At 36.8% G+C, this 25,962-nt stretch overlaps 1 protein-coding gene across 1 annotated transcript in view; it reads right to left on the bottom strand.

The window, feature by feature from the left end:
- The window catches only part of LMLN (leishmanolysin like peptidase), a gene marked incomplete at its 5' end in the record, with an annotated part of 53,964 nt that overhangs the window by 4,542 nt on the left and 23,460 nt on the right, over positions 1-25,962 (bottom strand). The window contains 8 exons of the mRNA XM_081139242.1: positions 845-1,055; positions 4,990-5,120; positions 7,623-7,782; positions 9,136-9,268; positions 12,492-12,602; positions 14,806-14,882; positions 17,848-17,955; positions 19,716-19,833. Of these exons, the coding sequence (XP_080995368.1) occupies positions 845-1,055; positions 4,990-5,120; positions 7,623-7,782; positions 9,136-9,268; positions 12,492-12,602; positions 14,806-14,882; positions 17,848-17,955; positions 19,716-19,833 (1,049 nt within the window). The remainder of the gene's footprint in view (positions 1-844; positions 1,056-4,989; positions 5,121-7,622; positions 7,783-9,135; positions 9,269-12,491; positions 12,603-14,805; positions 14,883-17,847; positions 17,956-19,715; positions 19,834-25,962) is intronic.

The raw sequence follows: 25,962 nt of genomic DNA, 5'->3' as shown, positions 1-25,962 counted from the left end.
AAATCAATAAAGACATATTAAAAATTTTAAAAAAGTGGTTTAACATGGAGAGGGTGTAAAACTGAGGACTCAATAGTTTGACTTTGGAAATTTGTTTTCAGTTCCATTGACCCTATCTGGCACAAAGGGTTCTCTCTGGCACTGAACTGATGGAAGAAATAAAACTTATCTAGGCTTCACATCATTATTTCCAAAATACAGGAAGAGGCTGGCTCCACACTACCATAGAAAGCTTTTACTAAAGTGGCAGTGACACTACTTGTTAAGGTAGCTGTGGACCTGTGTTCTTGTGCAGGAGTTTAGGTACTCAACAAAGAATTTAGAGAAATGGACTCTGAAGACCATCAAGCCAGATCTGGGAGGCTGCAGCACCCTCTGAACATGTAGTGCTGGGGGAAGAGGCTCCTCTGCACTGAAACAGGCCAGTGGCTGACTGATGTAATCTGTGCACTCAAAACTGAGGTGCTGTGAGTGATAGGGGATCTATTGACAAGAACTGAGTCTGATAAAGGTAGTTGACTAAACTGGTTAACATAGGTTAATAAAGGTGTGATGCAAAGTACTAAATTTGATTTTCTTAGATGGCTATTAAACTATTTCTAAAGGCAATTTCAAAAGAGGAGTTCCAAAAATGTATTTCAACAATGGAGTCATTTTTTAAATAACTCTACTGACAGATATTGCTCCTGTCAGGGAAAAATAAAAGTCAATGGTGGGAAGGAGATTTTCCCATAACATCGAAATTAGAAGAGAAGATGCTCAACCTGTTTTAGAACTTCCTTGAAGAGATTTTCAACATCTTATAAGAAAAGTCTCCATTACTCCAACCATAGACACTACTCACCCAGTGGCAGAGCTCGGGTCAAGTTAGTGGCTGGAGGATCTGTTTCTGGAGGACAGAGTTCACAGAAGTCCCAACATGACGGGCACAGCAGGCTTCCATTGTGAATCCAGCCATTCATCTGAATACTAATGAAGAGGACTTGCCCAGCCCGACTACACAAATATGAAGTATCGTGGACCCAAACCTTTAGACCTTGTGGAGAACAAGAAACCTTCAAACAGAAAAAAAAATTCCAGATCAGTAAGTATACTGGCCTTTTTCTTTATCTGCAGGAAAAAGGTTAGAATCTACTAAAAATACTGGCTATAGAACACAGTTTGGGATATAAACAATTTTTAATGATTATTCTTCAAAGTTCTTTTCTGAAGACTTCATGTTAATTTCAATTAAGTTACTTCACTTTAAATATTTCTAAAACTTCTCTCCTGGAACTATTTTCAAAGTAAATGCATCTCCCTCCTTCCCCCCCCCCCCCCTTCCTTTCTGTTTTCAATAATTTCAGAGAGAGGAAGGGAGAGAGAGACAGAGACATCAATGATGAGAGTCATTGATCGGCTGCCTCCTGCATGCTCCCTACTGGGGATCCAGCCTGAAATGGGGGTATGTGCCCTGACCTCCTGGTTCATAGGTCAATGCTCAACCACTGAGCCATGCTAGCCAGGCTGAAAATGTTTGATAGTAGCAAACTTTTACTTTATAACTAGATGTAATTTTTAGAAATATCCCAAAGTTTCCCAGAACTGAGTCTGGTAAAGGTACTTAACTAAACTGATTAACATGAGGTTAACATGGGTGTGATGCAAAGTACTAAAACTGATTTTCTTAAATAGCTATTAAACTATTTATAAAGGAAATTTCAAAAGAGGAGTTCCAAAACTGTATTTCAACAATGGAGTCATTTTTGAAGTAACTCAATCATCAATTAAGTTTAAATATAATACTGATTTGGAAATTTAAGTTATAATAAGCTTTTGAGAATACAAACAATAAAGAGTAACCTCTTGCATAGCCTGTCATTCAATGACCCACATCTAATAAGCATCACCATAGCGATAGTGCAATATAATCATCATTTAAGTGAGACCTGATTATCGTGTTTAGAACTGAAAAGAATACGAAAGAAGTTCACAACACAATGCCTGCCTTTAGTAGCTTTAATTGAGGAAAGAAGGGTGGGATATAATTTTTTTATTCTGAGGATGTACATAGGATTTGGATCACAGTAAGGCAGAAATGTTGTGACTTGGCGGGTTGTGTAAGAGTCCAAGTTGGTGAAGAGGGCAACCACGTAGGGGTGGGAGAAGGTGAAAAAGGTGTGGACAGATCAAATAAGTCAGCATACTGAGGACAATGACAGCCAGATTTCTGTCAGAAAGAGGAGTTACAAATATAGAAAGGGAAAAAATGAAAATGAACCCTTTGGGTTAGACTGGAATCAAAGATACTGGTGCAAACAAGGTTATACATTTATATATGTATGAGTAGTATATATAAAAATTACACAATACATATATTTCCTAGCTCTGTTTATCAAGAGGGCTGGAGGGCAGCTATATTTCAACAGCAATGAACAGTACATCTAGCACGCAGATCATAGTTGCTAAATACCACACTCCACTGAAATAAATTAGAGCTCCTTGGAGAAATGGTTGATTCCAGGCAGGGGCAAAGAAAGTAAAGATGGGCCTAGACTATCTTGGGCCAGAAAGCAAGGAAATATTAAAAGAAAGATGAGGACAGACCAAAGAACATAGGAACCAACCTGAAGGGGCTCCCTCTGGCCAAAGTTGGAGCAACTTGAATATCAAAATAAATAATGATAATAATGGTAATACTTATTGAATAAGATGGAATCTATGAGTCAAAACGGATATAAATACATGCATTAATAAAATGAAAGTATGATAAGAAATAAGTTATTGACATAGTACCTTCCCCCCAATACTTATTAATTACAAAAGTAATTAATTAAAACAGAAAAAGAATAACCTGTCAGTGGAGAAGCCTGATATAACAACAATTTAACATCACCAGTAAAAGGACAAGTCAAAAGAGTGTACCACCAGAACATGAGCATCACTTCTGTTATATTACTGCCCAAAATACATTACCTGAATTTAATAAAGCATCAGACATCTTTTCTTCTAGAAAAGAAATGGCTTGCAATCTCTAAAAGTATCAAGGTTATGAAAGTCAAGAAAAGACTGAGGGACTGTTCTAGATTGAAGAACAGAGACATTACAACTACGAAACATGAGATTAGTCCAGATCCTACTGCTACAAGGACAATACTGGGACAATTGGCAAAACTTGAATGTGGTCAAAGAATTAGATGTATCAATGTTAATTTCCTGATTTTTTTGGGGTAGTATTGTGGTCATGTAGGAAGATATCCTTGTTTATAAGTAGTACACATTAAAATATTTGGGACTGAAGGGGCAACATATCAGCAATTTATACTTAAATGACTTAATTTTGTACCATTCTGTCAAAATAAGGAAAAACAACAAAAAACAAAACAGTCAATCCACAGTGAATTATTTGGAAACCATACACACTTTCCCACATAAATGATGGTTAGTATTAAATCAGCAAAATTAACTGACAATACTAGGTACAGGGAAGCCAAGTTGTACATTGGGTCTTTATGGATGGTATTTCAAATCTGCATAACCCCTCTGTGGTGGTAGTATGTTAATAAAACATTAAAATAGCCTGAAAAATTCATCTTCCTGTTACAGTTGTCACGGTTCTAGTTTTATTCCTTTAACCTAATATTTTCACTTATAGGAATTTATTTCAAAAAATAAATTTTAAAAAAGGTAAAATATGTAAGTATACTTATAAAAGCATTTTTACACAGTGAAAACTCAATATATAACAAGGAAGTGACTTCCCAAATAAGATGCAATGTTCTACAGTCATAAAGAATAGTAAGTGTTATTAATGGAAAAACTTGGAAAGGGTGTTTTGCTCTGCATAAAAAGTACTAAGTGAAAGAAATAAAACAAAATTATGTATTATGGTTATAATAGATCAAAACTATGTATTTAATCAATACATAAATCTTCAATGGAATTTATCAGAAAACGGTTGCTCGATTATAGCTGTCAAATTATAACTGGAAAGTGGTTAATTATCTTTTATAAGGTTTCAAAGATAATTTCATATGAAAAGTATGGTGTGTAAACTATATCTCAATAAGGCTGTTACTCCAAAAATGTTAATTTTATAAGAAAGTTTAAAAACAATATTTAACCCTGGCTGGTGTAGCTCAGTTGGTTGAGCGTGGTCCATGCACTGAAGGGTCACCCTTTTGATTCCTCGTCACGGCACATGCCTAGGTTGTGGGTTAGGTCCCCGGTTAGAGGCAACCGAATGATGTTTCTCTCTCACATTGATGCTTCTCCCTCTCTCTAAAAGAAATAAAAACATATTTAAAATAATAATATTTAAATTCCCAGCTACAGAAGTCCATTTAGCTCTTGTAGCTGAAATAATACAGCAAATTCTTATTTTTCACGTCTCAGAAGCACACTGTCCTCAACATCCATTAGTAGGGTACAAAATATTCATTAAGTTGAATGAACCTAAGTTCCAAAATGCCTGTATCTCAGTAAGATTTTAATAAGATGATGCACTCATTTAATACCAGACATGTAAATAAGATAATTAAGATAACAGTAATTTGCTCTCTTTGGACTTCTACTTTCAAAGGAAAAAAACCTACAATGAATCAGTAGTTGATTTATTAACTCTTAAATCTATGCCTTCCTCAGATCTTAAGTAAAATTGTAAATTTTTTCCATTCAAAGTAATGTCTATTCAAGAACAAAATTAAATATTTTCCATTATTTTCTTAGGATATATGCCCAGAGGTAAAATTATTATAAAACTTGCTGATATACAGCAATTATATATATATTTTTAAACAAATGGAGAAAGGCAATTTCTCTAAAAAAAAAAGACAATATTTTCACAAAACGTAAGCATCCAAACTAATATTTACATAAATAAACATAAGTTAAAGTATTAATCAGTAAATTAACTATAAAAAGATACAATGTATTTTAAAATATAAAAACCCAATAATGAGACAAAATTATGTAATATTTGGTATAATTATTAACAATCATTTAATTTACCTGATAACATCCACTTCCCCAGTCTGGGTAACTCAGCTTCCTTTCACACTGTTCCATGACAAATGCTGATTTCTGAATTAAACAAACTGAATGAGGTCCATACTTTTCAGCACCATAGTTTTTAAAAGGGTCTGAAGCAAACCAGAAAAGTTATCTTAAAAATTGGCCTTTGGTTCAAAAAACAAGAAGTTGAAGTATTCCATTCTTATGATTAAAGGTTGTTTTAAAAACAAACATGTTTAATGGAAGTTTTCAATTTAAAAAATCAAGAGAAGGAGGGATCCAAACTCAAACTGGGTTCTCAATACAGGTACTGGCAGAAAATTATTATACCAGAAACAAGTGATAAAACTGGGCCTAAAGCATATAAGTTAGCTACATAGAGGAAATGGTACTAAGAATCACCTTCACTGGTGGCCTAATAGGAGTCATCTCTCAAATGACCCAGAACAGGATGAGGACAATGATTTATATAATGAAAGCTTTTTTGGGGTCTTGCAACTTTTGCAAAACTTTTTTGTATTTTCAACTTACGCCATCCCCTGGAAGTTCATAAATACCATGCTGATCTAATCTCAGACTAAGCACACTGAGTCCACTCTAAGTCCCTGCAGAGTGGACTCAATGACCTCTAAATAGCTAATGGACAAAGGATGACGCTCTTAAGTTCCCGCAATAATTTATTTGCTCTCTTTACGCCTAATACAAGCAAGTTTCATCTTTTGAAAACAGTGAGAGTTCAATTAGCCCATTCTGAAATATTATAAAGATAAGTGTTGCCCTGGCTGGGTAGCTCAGTTGGTTAGAGAATCATCTCAATACACCAAGATTGTGGGTTCTATCCCCAGTCAGGGCACACTCAAGGATCAACCAGTGAATGCGTAAGTAAGTGGAATAACAAATTGATGTTTCTCTTTTTCACTCTAAAATCAATACATTAAAATTTTAAAAAACAGTATGTATTTTATTTTATGTCAGTTTTGAAAAATCTTAATTACATAAGCTAAAAGAGAAAATGTAAAACAGAACTCTGTATTTCTTTTATTTTTGGAGTATTTCAAAGTCCTCAAAAAACACAGTGATCAACGGCAAAAAAATAAAAAAGATGGGTCAGCAAGCTACAATTCTCAGGCCAAATCCTGAGGACTGCCTGTTTTTATACATAAAGTTTTATTCAACACATCCACACTCATTCATTTATACATTGTTTATGACTTCTTTCACACTATAACAGTGTGTTGAGTAGTTGCAACAGAGACTATGACCCACAAAACCTAAACTATTTACTATCTTGCTCTTCACAATAAACGTTTGCCAACTCCAGCTGTAAAACAATAAAATGTGATATATTATTTTAACAAACCTGTAACTGATAGATCTGTGCATTTCTTTTGCTTTACATGGAACTGCTGAGTAGCTGTGTCATAAATCTTTAGACATTTATCAAGTAGGTGAGTGACAGAAAAATAACTACAAATCCAGTTAAATCTGCTAGGTTTAAGAATAAAACATTATGGAAATGCAAAATTTAACTGACTTAGTCTGTAATAAAGTATGGAATAAAGGTGGGGGACCAGGTTAAAAATTTTGATGACCACAGAAATAAAAACTGCTTATTGCTGTTTACTAACATATCAGATGTGAGAACATTTTATTCACAGAGGTGAGTAGTATGAGCGATAACTACAGTGGTACCTCAGTTTTCGAATGTCTCTGTTGACAAACATTTCGGTTTACGAACGTGTAAATACTTTGGTTTTTGAACACGCCTCGGAAGTCGAACATGCCACACAGCTTCCGCTGAGGGCAAGACCCTGAGGCCTAGCTGTCGGCTGCTGATCCCTGTTTTTGAACGTTTCAGAACCTGAACGGTCTTCTGGAACAGATTACATCCGAAAACCGAGGTACCACTGTATTATTGCTGAATATCCAATCACCATACTGTTTATCCCCTTGATGACCTGTTCATTTATATGTATTAAGAAAGAATAAATAATATGGCAACACCTTAATAGCTATGGGACAATATTATTCTGATATCTGAAGAATGGTATGTTACTTCTAAAATACCTAAAATGCACACTCCTCAGGAGAGAAAAAAATAGGATACCTAAAGTGATTAGCTAAAAAGAGCTATCCACTGGAGGATCCTGTACTAACACCAACTAACTGTATTACTTAGTGTCTTTTCGTTCATCTGTGAAATTCAATAATATCTTCTCTATGTCTCTCATCAGGTTTTTAGAAGACTAAAATGAAATATAAAAATGAAAGTGCTTTGCAAATGAAAAGTGTCATGCAGATGTAAGGTATTACTGAAAAGCAGTGTTTGTATACATGTGCAAATCTATCTAATAGCTAAAAATCCTTTCTATGTATGATGGTCCTAAGCTCTTATCACATTAATTTTTTAATTCTCACAAGAACTCTATTAGATAGGTATTATTATCCCCTTTTTACGGAGGAGGAAACTGAGGCACAGAGAAGTTAGGTTATTTACAACAGATGGATAACAGTGGAACCACAATACAACTCAGACAGTTGAACTCCAGGGTCTGTGCTCTTAACTACTATTTTACATTGCTGATATATAATTGTAATATGTATATAACATTTCATTTCACTAAACTAACCTGGTTGATTTTCCAATATTCTACAATCTGAGCTGCGCTGATATCCACCATTTAAATGCCAACTGAATTCCTGACTGAAAGGGCAGTAGTCAGCAATTTCTACTGAACCACCATAATGAGACAAATCTTCTGCAGGTATTCCACTGAGTTCATCAAAGTACTACAAAAAAAGTATTAGGAAGACAGGAGAGAAAGAAAAAATTCTGTATAATCAAAACAAAGTCCATAGGCAATTTACAGCAACCCTCTAATGCTGTATAACTTGGTATTAATATACTTTTCTTCATATACAGTATAACACAAAGACAGTAATACACTACTCAGGGGTATGTCAAAGTATTGTAATTTTAGAAATAAGCCAGGTAAGTAAACTAGTCTGTTTTTCATTAGATGACAAATTTGACTAGTGTTTTTAAAGGATGAATCGGAAGACTTTTAAGAGTTGACAAAACACCAAAAAATGCATAGAATTAAGATTTTAAATATGCTATACTTCAAATGTTTTTAGGAGACTTAATTTATATATTGTTTTGACATACTTGAAAAATTAAAACTGTAAGAAAATGAAAGATCACATACACACATACAATACTTTGAATACCAAAGGAACAAGGTACCAGATAAATCTTAAAGATTTCAAATTTTACACCAACTCATTGAATTATAATACTATGTCTAGAAATATAGATGCCAACATATGGTGTCTGAAACACTCAGAAAGGTCATAAACATATGTAGGAAGCTCAAAATTTAGCAGCAATCATTTTAAATTAGCTTCTGAGATATCATTTCTGACTAAAGTGTCCTTTGAAAATGACAGGCTTTATAGAGATAGCCATTGCAACAAAACACTTAAAAGATCAAATCAGGATTCAGACTGAACATGTGGGACCATTTCCTTCACCTTTTAGATCCCTTGAGTCAAACCTTCTTTCAATATAAATTCCAAGCCTTCAAATTAATTGGCTTAGAGTACCTAAATTATTTTTTTTAAAGAACCTTGTTTTTATGGAGTAAATTAGAGGAAATTAAAGATGAAGACTTTGGAAACGATTAGAAAGAAAAGACATTCAGCCTGTCTGGTGTGGCTCAGTGGATGAGCATCAATCCATGCACCAAGAGGTAGCCGGTTTGATTCCTGGTCAGGGCACATGCCCAGGTTGCAGGCTTGTTTCTCCCTCATTGATATTTCTGTCTTTCTCTCCCTCTTCCTCTCTCTCTAAAATCAATGAAAATATATTTTAAAAAAGAAGAAAAGACATACAGTTTAAAAATATATAGATAAAAATAAATATTCTAAATGCCTCTTACTATTTCTACAAGGCATTGTTAGATACTAATTACTACTGATTATCACATTGGTTACAAAGAAATGGAGGAATTCCTCAATTTTGTCTGACTTACAGAAAACAAATGTGGCTTTATAAATTGAAACACTTTCTCTTCTAATTCAAAATGGAAACTTATTTTTAAAAAGCTGAATTCCTAAAATTGTGCCCCATACAAGTGTTACCTGGTACTCTTGAGGTAAAGGTTTTGGAAACTTCTGTAAATTACACACTGCAACTGCTCTCTGGTCCTGTCTGCAAGTTAACTGCAATGGATTACTTCTGAGTGTGTCACAGTAAGGGCTCAGCATCTGCCTCCTGCACACAAAGATAAACACCATGGTATAAAACTGTAAAGAAAATAGTACAAGTTTATGCTTTTCCATTATAAGCTTATCTTTTCCATCATAATTTCAATATGCTTTAATAGCTTAAAACAAATTGCTAAATCAGGTTATAAACTTATTTCCCAAAGGGTAAAAGGAATGTTTAATGTAGATACAGAAGATTAATGGTAGATGCATTATAACATTTTTTCACTGTTATTAAATAAAATCCTATTTATCTCTTTCTCTACTTTTGTCAGTAAAATGGAGTTTTAAAGACCTGATTTGATTATTTTATTATATTGTTTTCCATTGCTTTTTCAAAGAGAGTGGGAGAGGGGAGAGAGAGAGAGACAGAAAAACATCAATGTGAGAGAGAGTCAGCAATTGGTTGCCTCCTGTACGCACCCCAAACAGGGCTGGGGATCAAGCTTGTAACCAAGGTATGTGCCCTTGGCCAGAATCGAACCTGAGACCCTTTGGTCTTCGGGCTGACGCTCTAACCACTGAGTCAAATCTGCTAGGACTGATGTGCATTTTTTATGACAAATGGTGAAATTCCAGAGCCTGTCTAAAAATATAAATCTTCATAATAACAAGTAGAGTCTCAGAAACAAATGAAGATATCTCCTTTGTCCTGCAGCTACAAAGGGTTAAATATTTTCTATGCTACAATCTAGTTCAAACAGTCTTGTTTAACAATTTGTTAAATTAAAAACATTCACAATATAATCTTGTTTTTCTGTGCAAAATGAAGACTGTGTGAATATTTCTAATTGTTACAACTTGTCCTGCTCTCTGTAAAATCTAATCTTGGAGGTACTATTTATTTATTTATTTATTTATTTATTTATTTATTTATTTAATTTTTGTTGTTAATCCTCACTCTTGGATATTTTTTCCACTGATTTTTAGAGAGTGGAAGGGAGGGAGGGAAGTAGGACAGGGGGAAGAGAGGGAGAGACACACACACACATATCAATAGGCTGCCTCCTGGGGCAGGGGGTGGAACCTGAAACCCAGGTACATGCCCTTGACCAGGAATCAAACCTGTGACCCTTCGGTGTGCGGGCAGATGCTCTAACCATTAAGCCACACCAGCCAGGGCTAATTTATTATTTTTAGTTATTTTTTAAAAATTTTTTTTAAAGAAATGGCTTTATTTTATTTTTTTAAATATATCTTTTATTGATTTCAGAGAGAGGAAAGGAGAGGGAGAGAGAGAGACAGAAACATCACTAATGAGAGAGTCATTGATCGAGCCCATGACCTGGGCATGTGCCCTGACCGGGAATTGAACCCCGATCACCTGGATCCTAGGTCGACGCTCAACCGCTGAGCCACACCCGGCCGGGCTATTTTTAGTTATTTTGAAACACAGGACCTTATTTTGTGTGTGTATAGATTCAAGTGAATCAAATAAATAATGCTCTGCCCATGCTCAACTATACCCTTTCACACCAGTCACCCAGCAATGGAAAAGAAAGGGTGTTGCAGCTGAACTTAAGCACAAGGGTCATGCTGGAATCTCTATGATAACTTAGGACTATAGCCAGACTTGGCCTATGGTGCAGGAAGATGGCTTCTGTCCTGTAAGTACTTGTGGTCATCAATACTTTATAAGTAGGACATTTGAATGCTATTACAGGGGTTAGCAAAGTTCAATTCTTTGTCTGCAATCCTTGCTCACAACCTGTTTTTCTTTTCTTTGTTTCTCCCACAACCTATTTTTTAAATAAAGTATTATTGGAAGATGGCCATGCCCATTCACTTTGTCTATGGCTGCCCTTGATGTATGAAAGCAGAGTTAAGAGTTGTGATGTGACAGAAACTGTGTGATTCTCAAAGCCTAAAATATTTACTATCTGGCTCTTAATAAAAAAAAGTTTGTCAATTACTCTCATCATTGATGTTTCTCTCTCTCCCTCTCCCTTCCTCTCTCTGAAATCAATAAAGATATATAAAAAAAATACATTTGTCAATCGCTAGCTTATGGTTCAAAGGAAAGGAGAGAATTCAAGGGACCAACAGTTTTAGTTTTGAAGAATAAAGAGGAGGAAATTCTTCTTGGTTTTAGGTGATCCTATAATTGAAACCCAAAAGGGAACAAACAGACTTGCAACTGTTAAAAGAAAAAAATAATGTCTTTAAACTACTGCAGCTGAAAAGTTAACTACACACTTGCCTTAACACACTGGAACAGTGGTTCCCAAACTTTGCTGTACAATGAAATCACCTGGGAATCTCTGAGGATATTTTTCCCATTGCTTTTCAGAAAGAGTAGAAGGGAGAGAGAGGGAAAGAGAAACACCATGTGAGAGACACATCGATTGGCTGCCTCCTGCATGTGCCCTGACCAGGGCTGGGGATCAAGCCTGTTTGGCCAGAATCGAACCTTCAGTCTGAGGGCCTACACTCAAACCACTGAGACAAACTGGCCACGGCACCTGGGAATCTCTTTAAAAAACAAACGAAAAGCCAATGCCAGGTTCCCACCTCCAGACATTCTGATTTAATTGGTACGGGTAGCAATATGGGCATGGAGATTTTTAAAATCTCTCTAGGTGTTTTAATTTAATTTATTTTTAAGATATATCTTTATTGATTTCAGAGGTAGGAAGGGAGAGGGAGAGAGACACATCAATGATGAGAGAGTCATCACTGATCAGCTGCCTCCTGCACGCCCCCGACTGGTGATCCAGCCCACAACCTGGGCATGTGGCCTGACGGGGAATCAAACCGTGATCTCCTGGGTCCTAGGTCGATGCTTAACCGCTGAGCCACGCCTAGCTGGGCTCTAGGTGATTTTAATGTGCAGTAAAATTTGAGAACCATTATACTAGTAGATCAAGTTGTAGTGCTGGAGTTAACTAGCTGTCCCCAAAGAAGCTGCAGGTGCTTTTTTTCCTACTACAATAAGCTACTTTTTTTACAGCAAGGTTGTAACTACGGCATCAGACTCCTTAGTAGAACCTATGAGTAATATAAACTGCTTTGAAACCTAACCCAGGTGAGAAATAAGAGTAACATCTTCTACAGCACAAGAAGTACTTATGATTTAATGGGCAAGGTATTAAATTTGAAGAGAGAAAAGTCCCAGCTCTGTTCTTAGTCAGCTATATGACCCTATTTTGAAAATACCATTTTAGGCTCCAGATAAAGAACAACATCAGAAATAAATTGTTATCAAACACTATGAGGAAATGTATTCTTACTTTTTTCTCTGCTGACCAATCCAGAATTTACAGCTCTTCCTTACGAAGTCACAGCCCATTCCTCGGCCCCAGTCTAACTTCTCAGCCATGCTATAATTAGCTTTATACCAGCTGTGGAAATAATTCAAACAAAGCACTTTTTATTACTGTCATTTAAAAAACAATTCCAGTACACCCAGGACAAATCTTAACAATGAGAAAACTAGGACCCCAAAAAGGACTACAGGGGCCATCACCACAGATGAGGATTACTAAGAAAGCCCTCGCTGCACAGGGACTACAGCACAGGAATACCGAAAGCAGGGGTGGGGAACTTCAGTCTTAAGGTGAGGGTCTTCCTAGTTGGGAAAAACACAAACAAGCCATGTTTCCATTGTAACTCCCAAAGATGATGGCAGTCACAGAGTAGAAACTGATTCAGGTGTGAGACCAGGGGACTAAGGTCCGAAGAAACAGAACGAGAATGAGAGGAAAGGAGAAGGGCATAAACAGGAGGAAACAGCGGGATCATTAGGTAGCTAGTCTTTACCTAATCTGAGTCAGCTGGCTCTAGTTTCTTTCTTCTCTGGCCTTGAATTTGTGCTATTTTATAAATATAGGCCCTGCTCGTGACTAAACATTACACCATTATAATAAGATAAATGAATACAATGTCTAACACTTTTAAAATGTTCTCATTTCAGAAAAAAACGCAACACATTGATTTAGTTTCCCTGCAAATTTAACCAACAAGCTACTTTTATTAGCTTCTCTTCTTTTTTTTTATTATCATTTTTTATTTTTCAATTACAACTGACATACAATATTATACTAGTTTCAGGTATACACCCCAGTGATTAGATTATTATATAAATTACTGATCATCACAATAAATCTCATACCCATCTGACACCATACATAGTTATTAGAATATTATTGATTATTCCTTATGCTCTACTTTATATCCCCATGACTATTCTGTAACAATCAATTTGTACTTTTAAAAAAAAATGATTTTAGAGAGAGGAAGGGAGAAGGAGAGAGAGAAACATCGATTGGCTGCCCTGCATGCCCCCTACTGGGGATCAAGGCCACAGCCTGGGCATGTGTCCTGACTAGGAATCAAACCAGCAACCCTTCGGTGCATGGAACCACACCCAACTAACTGAGCCACTAATTGGGCTCCATGTCTACAATTATAAAATATTGCCAGAAATTAATTAATTTTTATCCTCACTCAAGGATATTTTTTCTATTGCTTTTCAGAGAGAGAAGGGAAAGAGAGAGAGAGAGAGAGAGAGAGGAGAGAGAGAGAGACATCAATGTGAGAGAGACACATTGAATGGTTGCCTACTGCACACACTAACCACGACGTTCTAACCACTAAGCCAAACCAGCTAAGGCAATATTGCCAGAAATTTAGAAACATATGGCCCATGTTGCTGTTGTGTTGCCTCAGAAAAAAGAAAAGAAAAAATGCAGCAGTGCCATAATTTTTCATTAGTGACTCACACACTCCACAGTGCTTCTATACCCAAGTGGTACCTTAAACTAGCATTGTTTATAAAAGGGCTATAAATAGGTTATTAAGCAGAGCAGCAGGACCACTTCAGCTGGTCATTGCTTATTCAGGGATAAATGGGAAAGAGTTATACTGGCACTAAAAAAAATCCAGCACTGTTGTTGTTTTTTCCTTCCCAAGTACATGAATTTCCTAACTTGGTCCACAGTAAATACGAGAAACAATGATAACCTGGTAGCAATGAAAACAGTGCCTAAGCTGTGGTTTCTAAAAACTGCTCTCTATTAAAAGGGACCAGTGCTTCTTGAAAGACTGGCTGATGCCCAGGGGGTATGTGCTGATCAGCCTGGTACATTCTACCATACCAGAAACTAAGGAAGCTATCAGAAACCAACAAGTCTTGTCAAAAGGACCCAGGAGCAAACAAAGAAAAAGACTCCTATGGGGGTTATTTAAAGGAATATTCTACTGCTTTACCAGAAAGTTCTACTGCTTTAAAATCCAGGAATCTATACATTACCAATTTTGTTTATATTAGCATAGCCTCTACTTATTGGAAAATAAATATCATAATACTAGGAATTTTGTTCTATTCATTACTATACCTCAGGGCATCAAATATTTATTGAATGAATAAATGTAGTTGTTATAGGTCATGAATAGCTAACTGCACAAAATTCAAAGAATATTTTATGTCAATGTAAAATGTCAGTATTTTCTTAAGCTAATATTCATTTCATCTTAATCATATTAATCTTAATATCCATTTCATTTGAATGAACAATTCATACAATAATCTCAAAGCTATCTTACCCAGTGTCTTCCATTAATGCCAGAGTGATTCGAGAGAGGACTCGATTCTGGGTGTGAGAACCTGTCATTGCTTCATTCTGAAAATCACCAACAGATTTTAATTAGACGACTGGACTCCTTGCAACTCTCAATCATTTCCATGATTACTTTGATGTATATTTAAAGTGTCTCAAGTATGAGAGGCTGATGAAATATTCACTTAAAAGAGTGAAATACATAAGTCTTCTTTAACATGACAAGACTGAAGCTTAAAACAAAATCTACTTTCTGCCTCAAATGTCTACAGTGTGTATTCCTTGACTGATAGACAACCAGCATGTAGAACTCTTTGATGAAAATGAGGATAAATATATAGAAACAAAAATACTGTAAAAATATACTATTTAGGCAGAGTAAAGTGGGTGGTTGAGACAGATGGCCAGATAATACATACCTGAACTCCACAGAAATGTTTTTATAACCCTCAACTTTGTGATCAAAGAAATATACATTGGTATGCAAAGCAAGTATCACAGAATCACAGGATCAAAGGATTTGCATGAGGGACCTAAAATATCATCAAGGTCTACTATCTACCCAATGTTTTAATTCATATCATAAAATTCCTACCAGTAGGTCACCTAATGGTAGGGACATCATTGCCTCTTAAGAAAGTGTATTCCATCTTTGGGCAGCTCTGATTATTCTTTGAATCTTTATGTTGAACACTAGTTGATCTTCTCAAGTACTTAAATATCATCTTTTAAAAAAATAGTTCAAGGACACAAAACAGATTTCAAAGAAAGGTGTAAGTTAATGAAATTAATAAAATTATTACTCTCAAGTTTTCTACTGAAAAATAAATTTTCATTTCTGGCCAATCTACAGCTTTCTAAAGAGAATCACTTGATAAAATTGCTTAAAGAAAATAAACTGAAATTCCCATGGGAAAAATAACTGTGTCTTCCAGTAAGTTTCCATCACTGTTACTTTCTGGCCATCAGATAAGAACAGTCAGTACAGGCATTAATTTTATTCTTTTTTGCCAAAGCTACAACTATCTAAGGAGCCAGACTGACCATGTATAATTTTCAAATACTTCACCAATTTTTAAATAGGGTTGTCTTTTTATTGTTGAGTTATAAGAGATCTTTATTTATATATTCTGGATTCTAGACCCTTATCAGATAGATGATTAGCAAATATTTTCTCCCATTATGTGAGTTGTCTTTTCACTTTTTTTTTTTTAATATATATTTATTGATTTCAGAGAGAGGAAGGGAGAGGGAGAGATAGAAATATCAATGATGAGAGAGTCATTGATCGGCTGCTCCTGCACGCCACCACTAGGGATCGAACCCGCAACCTGGGCATGTGCCCTGACCGGGAATTGAACCACGATCTCCTGGATCCTAGGTCGATGCTCAACCACTGAGCCACGCCCAGCCGGGCTCTTTTCACTCTCCCGATAGTGTCTTTTCAAGCACAGAAGTTTCTAATTTTGATGATGTTCATGTTGCCTATTTTCTTGGGTTGCTTATTCTTCTGGTGTCACATACAGGATGTAGACTGTATATATATATATGTATACATATCCTTTGACCAAGAAATTCCACTTGTAGGGATTTATCTTTCTCTTTATATATAAACAAATCTGCCCTGGAAACCTAATAAAGGTGGAATGTCAACTGTTACAGGCAACAGTACATTGGGAAGAAGGCCTCCTGATACACCTCTGGACTTGGGATTACTATAAATTAACATGAATACCTGTTGGTAAGCCACAGTTTGGGACTTCCCTGTATGCAGTGACTCTTATGGGTATAATCCTTACAGGGTTCTAGAAGTCATATCCATGGACAACCCCTAGACTGCTGTGTGGAGCACAAGAGAAATGCTGATGGCTGTTGGGTACGTTGTGGTTCCTTCCTCCTGTCCTCCTAAGCGGGTGGTTTTTCACTGTGGCCTGTTTAGGTCTTGTTTGATTGTTCAGTTGAACCTAAGAACCACCAGGAGAACAACACTCCTAGAAGGCACTGCAGATTTAAATAAGTTGCTCATTACAATATTTTTAAAACAAAAAATTTAAAACATAGTTATCCATTAACACAGGAAGGTTGTTACATTCATATAATAATACTACTACATAGCTGTTAAAAAATGAGTAGATCCAATATAGTCAATTCTGCCAAGCAGGTGTTTCTGTAATGTGAATGAGCTCATGTGAGCCTGGTACATACGGAAAGAACAGCATCATAAGGAATCATGTTGGTTCATGGTGCTTTTCCCCCCTGGATTTTAAGGTTTTGTGCCATGGAGCATAGTAGCTAAATACAAAGCACACTAAGACAGCTAAACAAAGCAAAAGAGAAACGCTATACTGTGCAGGATGTCCATTCACACTCCATGCTCTTCCACTTGGCTTAGTACGGTGAGAGGCTCTGACTTGAAAGTGCTTATTGCATGGTTCTGTACAATTTTACTCTTTTCCTCCATTGCTCAGATTTATAATCTCCCATCCAGCTATCACTACTTTTTGTTATTGTTGTTTAATGTAAAAAAGTGCTAGAGTAAATATAGTAGTTTATTTATTGGAAATATGTCTTTTTAAACCAAGCTAGTACTTTTATTATGATTTATTGCTTTTATTAGTGCTCTGGTATTTTTCCCCCCATAAGCCTTGCTATTTTTAGTGTTCAATTTTGAAGAAAGAGTTTTTTTCAGGAAAGCATACATTGCATTACAGTGGAAGCACTTTCTACCTTGGAGAAATGTTTAAGATGTATCATTAAGTGAAGAAAGTTGTAGAAATGTATGAACTGATTTTTCAAAAAGTATGTATGTTAGTTCATATTTCTGAAAGGATATACAAAAAACTTAAAAAGTGATTACTTCGGGAAAGTGGATCTGGAAAGCTAAAGGAAAAAAGGGACTTAATTTTTTTTTACTTTATACTCTGTTACACTGTTTGAATTACTTTTACCATGAATAAGAAAACACATGTCTAGTAACATTTTAAAGAAAGAAAAAAACATATCTAGTAAAATTTTAAAGTAAACTGACCTCCAATAACCGCTTTTCCCAATGGTTGAGCTCAGTGCCCATACCACCTTGATTTTCAAGTTCCATTCCTTCCAGAATTGGACAGTTAAAATGTTTGCGTGCTTCATCCTAAGAATCAGAAAGAAATATAAACCCTACAAAAGTGCAATAAGATAATGGCAAACTATCACACTAGATGCAATAAAGTGGACATTAAAAATCATTGGTGAGAAGAAAAAAAATCTTTTAAAAAATGTTCTTTTTAATATAAAGTATTTCGATACTGTCACACTCTGCTAGTAAATTAATATTCCTCTTCATATTTTCTCTTTTTACATATATGTAGATTTTTTTTTTAATCCTCACCTGAGGATATTTTTTCCATTGCTTTTCAGAGAGTGGAAGGGAGAGAGAGAGAGAGAGAGAAACATCAATGTGAGAGAGACACATCGATTGGTTGCCTCCAGCACACGCCCCAACCAGGAACAGCGATCAAGCCTACAACTGAGGTGTGTGTCCTTGGCTGGAATTGAACCAGGGACCCTTCAGAACACAGGCCTACTCTAACCACTGAGCCAAACTGGCAAGGGCCACGCGTGCGTGTGTGCGTGCGGATCTTTTTTTTAGCTTCACCCGAGGATATGTTTTTCTTTTTAATTGATTTTTTTTTTTTTTAAGAGAGAGAAGCGGAGAGAAAGAAACATCAATGTGAGAGAGAAACATCATCAGTTGCCTCCCATACATGCTCTGACCAGGGATCAAACCCACAACCTACCTACGTGCCCTGACTGGGAATCAAACCTGCAACCTTTTGATGTATGGGATGACACTCCAACCAACTGAGCCACCCGGCCAGGGCTCTTCATATTTTTTCTATTTGAAGATATTGATTTTAAGTCAAATATATTTCAAAAACGTTATATATTAGTATGACTGCCATTTGTAACTCTGTGTCAACAATGTTAATGTAGGTATAAACTGCTCTTATTATGGATACAGTATTTGTAGAAAAAATAAGTTGTTTATTAGAATACAATTTTGTTCATTTGGTTCTGTCTGTCCTCCAGTTAGAGACTTCCAGGATGGAAAATATGCCAAGAGCAGTGCCAAAGTTCAGAAAGCTTGTAGAGAGCTATGTTCAGTTAAGGAAGAATGAGAGAATAAGTTTCTGTCATTACATAAGCATGTAATGGTTAATTTTATGTCATCTTGGCTGGGCCACAGCGCTCAGATATTTGGTCAAACATTACTCTGGATATTTTTGTGAGAATGTTTCTGGATGGGATTAACACTGAACTTAGTGGACTCTGAGTAAAGCAAATTTATAAATGGGCCTCATGCAATCAGTTAAAGGCCATAATAGAACAAAGATGGACCTTACCTGAGCAAGAAGGAATCCATCAGCACACTGCCTTTTGGACTCAAACTACAACTCTTCCCTGAGTCTTGAGTCTGCCAGCCTACTCTATCAGATTATGGATTCTCTAAACCTCCACAATTACATGAGCCAATTCCTTAAAATAAATCCCTTTCCTTCCCTCTTCCCCCAAGTCAACACATCCTGTTGGTTTCTCTGGAGAGCTCTGACTAATACAGACTCCAGATTAAATGACCAGCAACTATGCAAATCCTAAGAGGTATCAAAACAGAGGAGCACTGGCTTAAAGCAGTGGGTAGAATGGGAACCAGGAGAGTCACTGCCAAATTTCCATTTCCTCAGATTCCTCTGGGCCTGTAGTTTCATTGTACTGCTTTTATATTATTTTTCCTACTACAGGCTCTAAAATTTAATCATATGCTTTTAAACAATAATGATGAGTAAAGAAAGGCCCATTATGAAGGAAAAGAGCTAATGGCTCATGAGACATTAATAAGTTAGTAATACTTACAACAACACGAGGTGTTACTAGGAGATACACAGTGTGAGGAACTATCTTGTTATCTCGAACATCCCATAATCTCTCCACTTTTTGAACTACTTTATCACTCCATTGATATAATCCAAGACTGTAGTTAAAGGATAAGAAGAGAGTCACTTTTGCATACTCACCACATTAAATGTAAGTGTTTATGAATATCGATAAAATTAAAATATTTGAACTTACTATATACCAAGTCCATGCAAAGTACTTGATAACATTTGCTCATTTAATCTTTTCAACAACATCATGAGGTCATCATCACCATGTCATAGATAAAAACACAGAAGCTTAGAGAGATGAAGTAACTTGCTCAAGTCCACATAGCCAATACTTGGCTAAGATGGCAATGAATTATTTCCTTTTAACAAATTTATTGGGGGGGAGGGGGAAGCAAGTCCAGGGACATATTCAAGTACATGAAGAAACTTAAACAAAAAAAGATGGGAAAGTATAACTTACATAATAACTATGTGAAACAGGTTATCCATCTAGGAAAAAAAAGTTAAATCCCTATTTCATCCCATAACAGAAGTAAATGCCAGACAGATGTCAGCAGAAAAGGCAGAGTAAGGACTTCTGGAAATTCTCTGCCTTGTGAAAGCAATGAGAAAAGTAGCAAAAGTGACCAACTCAACTTTTTCAGAACTCTGCAAATTAACCAAAGGCTTGTAGCAATCCAGGAAGCATTTAAGAAAAATGGATGACTATGATGAATTAAGAAAACTGAATTGTAAAAACAGCGAGTGTTTGTGGTGTTTTCTCATGCCGTCTCTCCTGTCTTGTGGCAGGCTTGAAAACCAAAAACCCAGTCATGGTGAAAACCAGCAACCTGGCAACCTCCAGAGGGGGCAGTTTGGAACTGACTGGAAGAATGCATAAAAAACAACCACCATGATTCAATTATATGTCTACAAGAGACACAGTTCAGACTCAAGGAACAAACAGGTTGAACATATAAGGATTACAAAGATATGACATTCAAAAAGTATTCAAAAGAAAGCCGGAACGGCTATATTAACATCAGACAAAAATATACTTTAAGACAAAAATTGCTACTAGACACAAAGAGGGAAATTTTCTAATGATGAAAGGGTCAATCCACCAAGATATAACAATTATAAAAATAAATGTACCATCTTCTTGACTGGAACCACCATCTTCCAGTAATTCATCAAAATGACCAACACAAAGGGAAGGAGGAGAGGTGCTGCTGTATGTTCTCTAGGACTTTTAGAAAACATGGAGTTGTTCCTTTAGCCACATACATGCAAATCTACAAGAACAGCGACACTGTAGACATCAAGAGAATGGAAATGGTTCAAGAAGGAATGCCCCGCAGATGCTACCAGGGCAAAACTGGAAGAGTCCACAATGTCACCCAGCATGCGGTGGACACTGTTGTGAGGAAACAAGGGCAAAATTCTTGCCAAGAGAATTAATGTATGTATTGAGCATATTAATCAATCTAAGAGCTGAGTCAGCTTCCTGAACGTGTGAAGGGAGATGATCAGAAAAAGAAGGAAGTGAAAGAGAAAGGTACCTGGGTTCAACTGAAGCATCAGCCTGCTCCACCCCAGGAGCTCACTTTGTGAGAACCAATGGAAAGGAGCCTGAGCTGCTGGAACCATTCCCTGTGAATTCATGGCATGAGAAGTGTAAAAAGAAAGAAAAAAACCTCTGTACTGATAAAAAAAAATACATATATGTACCTTATAAAAGAACCAGAATATATGAAGCAAAAATAAATTTCAAATAGGTTAAAGTAATGAATGTAAAAATGTAAATAATAATTACTGTAAGAAATTTAGGGTAATTTTTTTTTATCCTAAATTTACCCTAAAAAGTATCACCTGAGGATACTTTTTCCATTGCTTTTCAGAGTGTGGAAGGGGTGGGGAGAGAGGGGGAGAGAGGAGGAGAGAGAAAGCGGAGGAGGGAGAGAAACATTGATGTGAGAGACACATCGACTGGTTGCCCCCATCTCCCATATGCACCCCACCCAGGGCTGGGGATTGAGCCTGCAACCAAGGCACATGACCCTGGCCGGAATCTAACCTGGGACCCTTCAGCCCGTGGACGGACACGTTAACCACTGAGCCAAACCAGCCAGGGCAGGGCAAATTTTTTTTTAAAGAGAGAGGCAGGGAGGGAGGGAGGGGGAGAGAGAGAGAGGAACATTGATCTGTTGCTTCCCAGAGGGATTGAACCCACAACCTGGATATGAGCCCTGACAGGGAATCAAACCCACGGCCTTTCAGTGTACTGGACGATGCTTTGACCAACTGAGCCACACCAGCCAGGGCTAGAATAATATATATATGTGTGTGTGTTATATATAATAATTTATATATATTATATATATAATTGTGTGTGTGTGTGTATATATATATATATATATATAATTTTAATCCTCACCTGAGGATACTTTTACCATTGCTTTTTAGAGAAAGTGAAAGGGAGAGAGAAAGAGAGAGACACTGACGTGAGAGAGACACATCAATTGGTTGCCTGCCGCAAGAGCCCAGTCCGGGGCTGGGGATTGAGCCCACAACCAAGGTACCTGCCTTTGGCTGGAATAGAACTCAAGACCCTTCAGTCCGCAGACTGATGTTCTAACCACTGAGCCAAACCGGCTAGGGTGAGAGTAATATTTTTATAATCTTTGGAGGGCAGGAACTTTTTTAAGCAATAAAGGAAAAAGTAGATGAATTTAATGATATAAATTCAAAGCCTTCTTTGTATGGCAAAAATATAGTAATAAAATAAAAAAATAACTAAATGGAAAAAATATATTTGCAACAAACATCAAGAAGGGTTAAATATCGCTAATTTATAAAGAACTCTTAAAAAGTGTTAAAAAGGAGCCCAGCCGGGTGTGGCTCAGTGGTTGAGCGTCGGCCTAGGATCCAGCAGATCGGGGTTCGATTCCTGGTCAGGGCACATGCCCAGGTTGCGGGCTGCAGCTGATCAATGACTCTCTCATCATTGATGTTTCTATCTCTCTCCCTCCCTCTCACTTCCTCTCTCTGAAATCAATAAAGATATATTTTAAAAAAAAAAGTGTTAAAAAGGAAAAATAACCCAAAAGACTAGACAAAGAAAATAAATAGGTAGTGTATAAAGAGTAAGTAAAAATGCTGAACCCTCACTAGTAGTCCTGGAAATACAAGATGCCATCTTTTATCCATCACACTAGCCTAAAAAAAAAATCCAGTATTGGTAAGATGGTAATACAACTTAAAAAATAAAAGGGACATGGGAATTTTCATTAAAACTTACAGTGGAGACTGGCTGCGCATCCCAACCCGCTGAATGATCCCGCTGCGCCTCGCGCCAAGACCTCACCGAACGCCAAGACCTCACCAGAACGCCAAGACCTCACCAGAACGCCAAGACCTCACCGAACGCGAAGACCTCACCAGAACGCCAAGACCTCACCAGAACGCCAAGACCTCACCGAACGCCAAGACCTCACCAGAACGCCAAGACCTCACCAGAACGCCAAGACCTCACCGAACGCCAAGACCTCACCAGAACGCCAAGACCTCACCGAACGCCAAGACCTCACCAGAACGCCAAGACCTCACCGAACGCCAAGACCTCACCAGAACGCCAAGACCTCACCAGAACGCCAAGACCTCACCAGAACGCCATCTCAAACGGAACGCGCCACGGAAACCTTGATGTTCACGTTTCACACGTTTGCTGGGGATAAAGGCTACTTAACAAAGGAGGACCTGAGAGTGCTCATGGAAAAGGAGTTTTCTGGATTTTTGGAAGATCAAAAAGACCCTCTGGCCTTAGACAAAATAATGAAGGACCTGGACCGGTGCCGAGGCGGCCGGGGGGCTTCCAGAGTGGCTTTTCGGCGCCGGCGGGCTCACCACCGCGCGATGACTACTTCGTGGAGCACATGAAGCAGAAGAGAAGGAAGCGGGTGGCACCAAGCAGTGGCTTCCGCCCTGAAAGAGGGCTCCCAGTGGGGGCCTAAGGAGTTTGCGCCCCCACAGCTTCCCCCTGTATGAGGATGTCATGAGATCGAGACCCTTAAAAAATATACAAATAAAATCCCACCCCTACTCAACAAGGGAGAGAAAAGCCAACGGAAGTCAGATAAGCTTTTGATTTTTATATTGTTTGTATCCTCTTGCCCTCAATAAACATATTTCTTTTTCACTTCCTAAAAAAAAAAAAAATTATAGTGGAAATAGATTCCCACTCTGGGGGAATCTATCTTGCCCAAAGACAGCACTACTATGAACGTAATATATTTATTTATTATAGAAAATTATAATGAATATTGATTATGATTTTTCCCTATAATTTTTTTTTCTGGCTTTTTTCCTAGATTACTTCTACCACTGACCTCATGAATCTCATTCTCACCAATAAAACAAACTATAAAGAGGCTATATTTTCCCATCATTATTTTATAAAAATTTTAAACCTACAAAATGCTGAAAGGATTGTATGGTGGGCACCTATATACCCAATACTCATTACCTTAATTCTACAATTAACATTTTGTTGTGTTTGCTGTAGCATGTATCTGTTCATCTATCCATGCCATAGAGAAGTTACTCTTTTTTTAAGAACATGAGGTTATTCTTTTTTTCTTTTTTTTAAATATATCTTTATTGATTTCAGAGAGAGGAAGGAGAGGGAGAGAGAGATAGAAACATCAATGATGAGAGAGTCATTGATCGAGCCTGCAACCCAGGCATGTGCCCTGACCGGGAATCGAACCCCAATCGCCTGGATCCCAGGTTGATGCTCAACCGCTGAGCCACGCCCGGCCGGGCTCTTTTTTTCTTTTTTTAAGAATATGTTTCTATTGATTTTAGAGAGAGAGGAAGAGAGAGGGAGAGAGAGAGAAACATCAATGAGAGAGAAACATTGAGCAGCTGCCTCCTGCATGCCCCCTACTGGGGATCAAGCAGCAACCCACGCATGGGTTGCTGACCAGGAATTGAACTGGTGACGTCCTGGTGTGTGGGATGATGTTCAACCAACTCAGCCACACTGGCCAGGGCTGAAGAGGTTATTCTTAACTCCTTTATCTTTTTCAATGGCAAGGCATGTTTAAACATAAATAGTGAACAAAGCCAGGAAGAAAATAAAGTTTTTACCTTATTAATAACTCCAATATCCTCTTCACTATTCACAATTCAAGATTAACAGTTTCTCCAAATAGAGTGATTAGTGACAAATCCAAATCTTTATATGTTAAACAACTGAATTTTTTATTACTCTATTATCTCTACTTATACTGTAAAATTTCTGCTTTTGAGAAATATCTTCAATGCAAGAAAGCACTGCAATTGTCAGTTTAACAAAAGTTCTTATATTTGGGTGTCTCTCTTCTCCTTACCTACATTGCTGTGTAGATGATGCCTATGTCAGTATTTATATGTTTCCCCTAAAGACAATTCTTAGGAAAGGCCAGACTTCTCTCACACCACCAAACAAACACAACCCATGAAGGAAAACATCTATTTTTACATCAGAATTTCATTTCTTCCCATGTACTCTAAAAGTATTATGATGAATACTGTATTTTCTGCTTCAACATTTATTCCTAGCCATTTTTTAAAGATCTTTGTAATTAAGGTAAATATACATAAAATAAACAAATTTTAAGCATAAAGATTTAATTTTTTATTCTACACCCATATACCACTACTCTGATAAAGTTATGCAACAGTGTCAGAACCCCTGGAAAGGTTTTCTTGTGCTCCTTCCTAATTCATACTCAACTTTATGGCATTTAACAACCTGCCCCTCAAGTAAAACCACTAAGCTGTCTTTTATTATTGCTAGTTTTTAAACTCCATACAATGGACTGACTTCTTTTGCTTAACATTATATCTGCGATATTCATCCACTATTGCATGAAGCAATAGTGTATCCTTTTTTAGTGCTTTGTAGTTTTCAATTATAGGAATAAATCACAACTTATTTATTCAGTCTAATATTGATGTGCTTTTGGGTAGTTTCCATTTGGCGGATATTAATAACAAAACTGCCACGAACATTCTTGTACACATCTTTTTATGGACACATGTTCTTAATTTAGAGATTTTCATATGAATGCATGCAAACAGTTATAGTTCTGTGACTGATATTCTATATAAAATTCTTGATAAATTTTTTATGTTTCTTAATATAATTCATTTTAGGTCCTGAACCTCTAGATAATAACTAATATCCTGTT

This window comes from Miniopterus schreibersii (assembly GCF_964146895.1).
Source record: "Miniopterus schreibersii genome assembly, chromosome: 5".
In the NCBI taxonomy this organism is placed as follows: Eukaryota; Metazoa; Chordata; class Mammalia; order Chiroptera; family Miniopteridae; genus Miniopterus; species Miniopterus schreibersii.
Note: the sequence above shows the minus strand (reverse complement) of the source record. Positions and strands in the feature narration are given on the sequence as shown.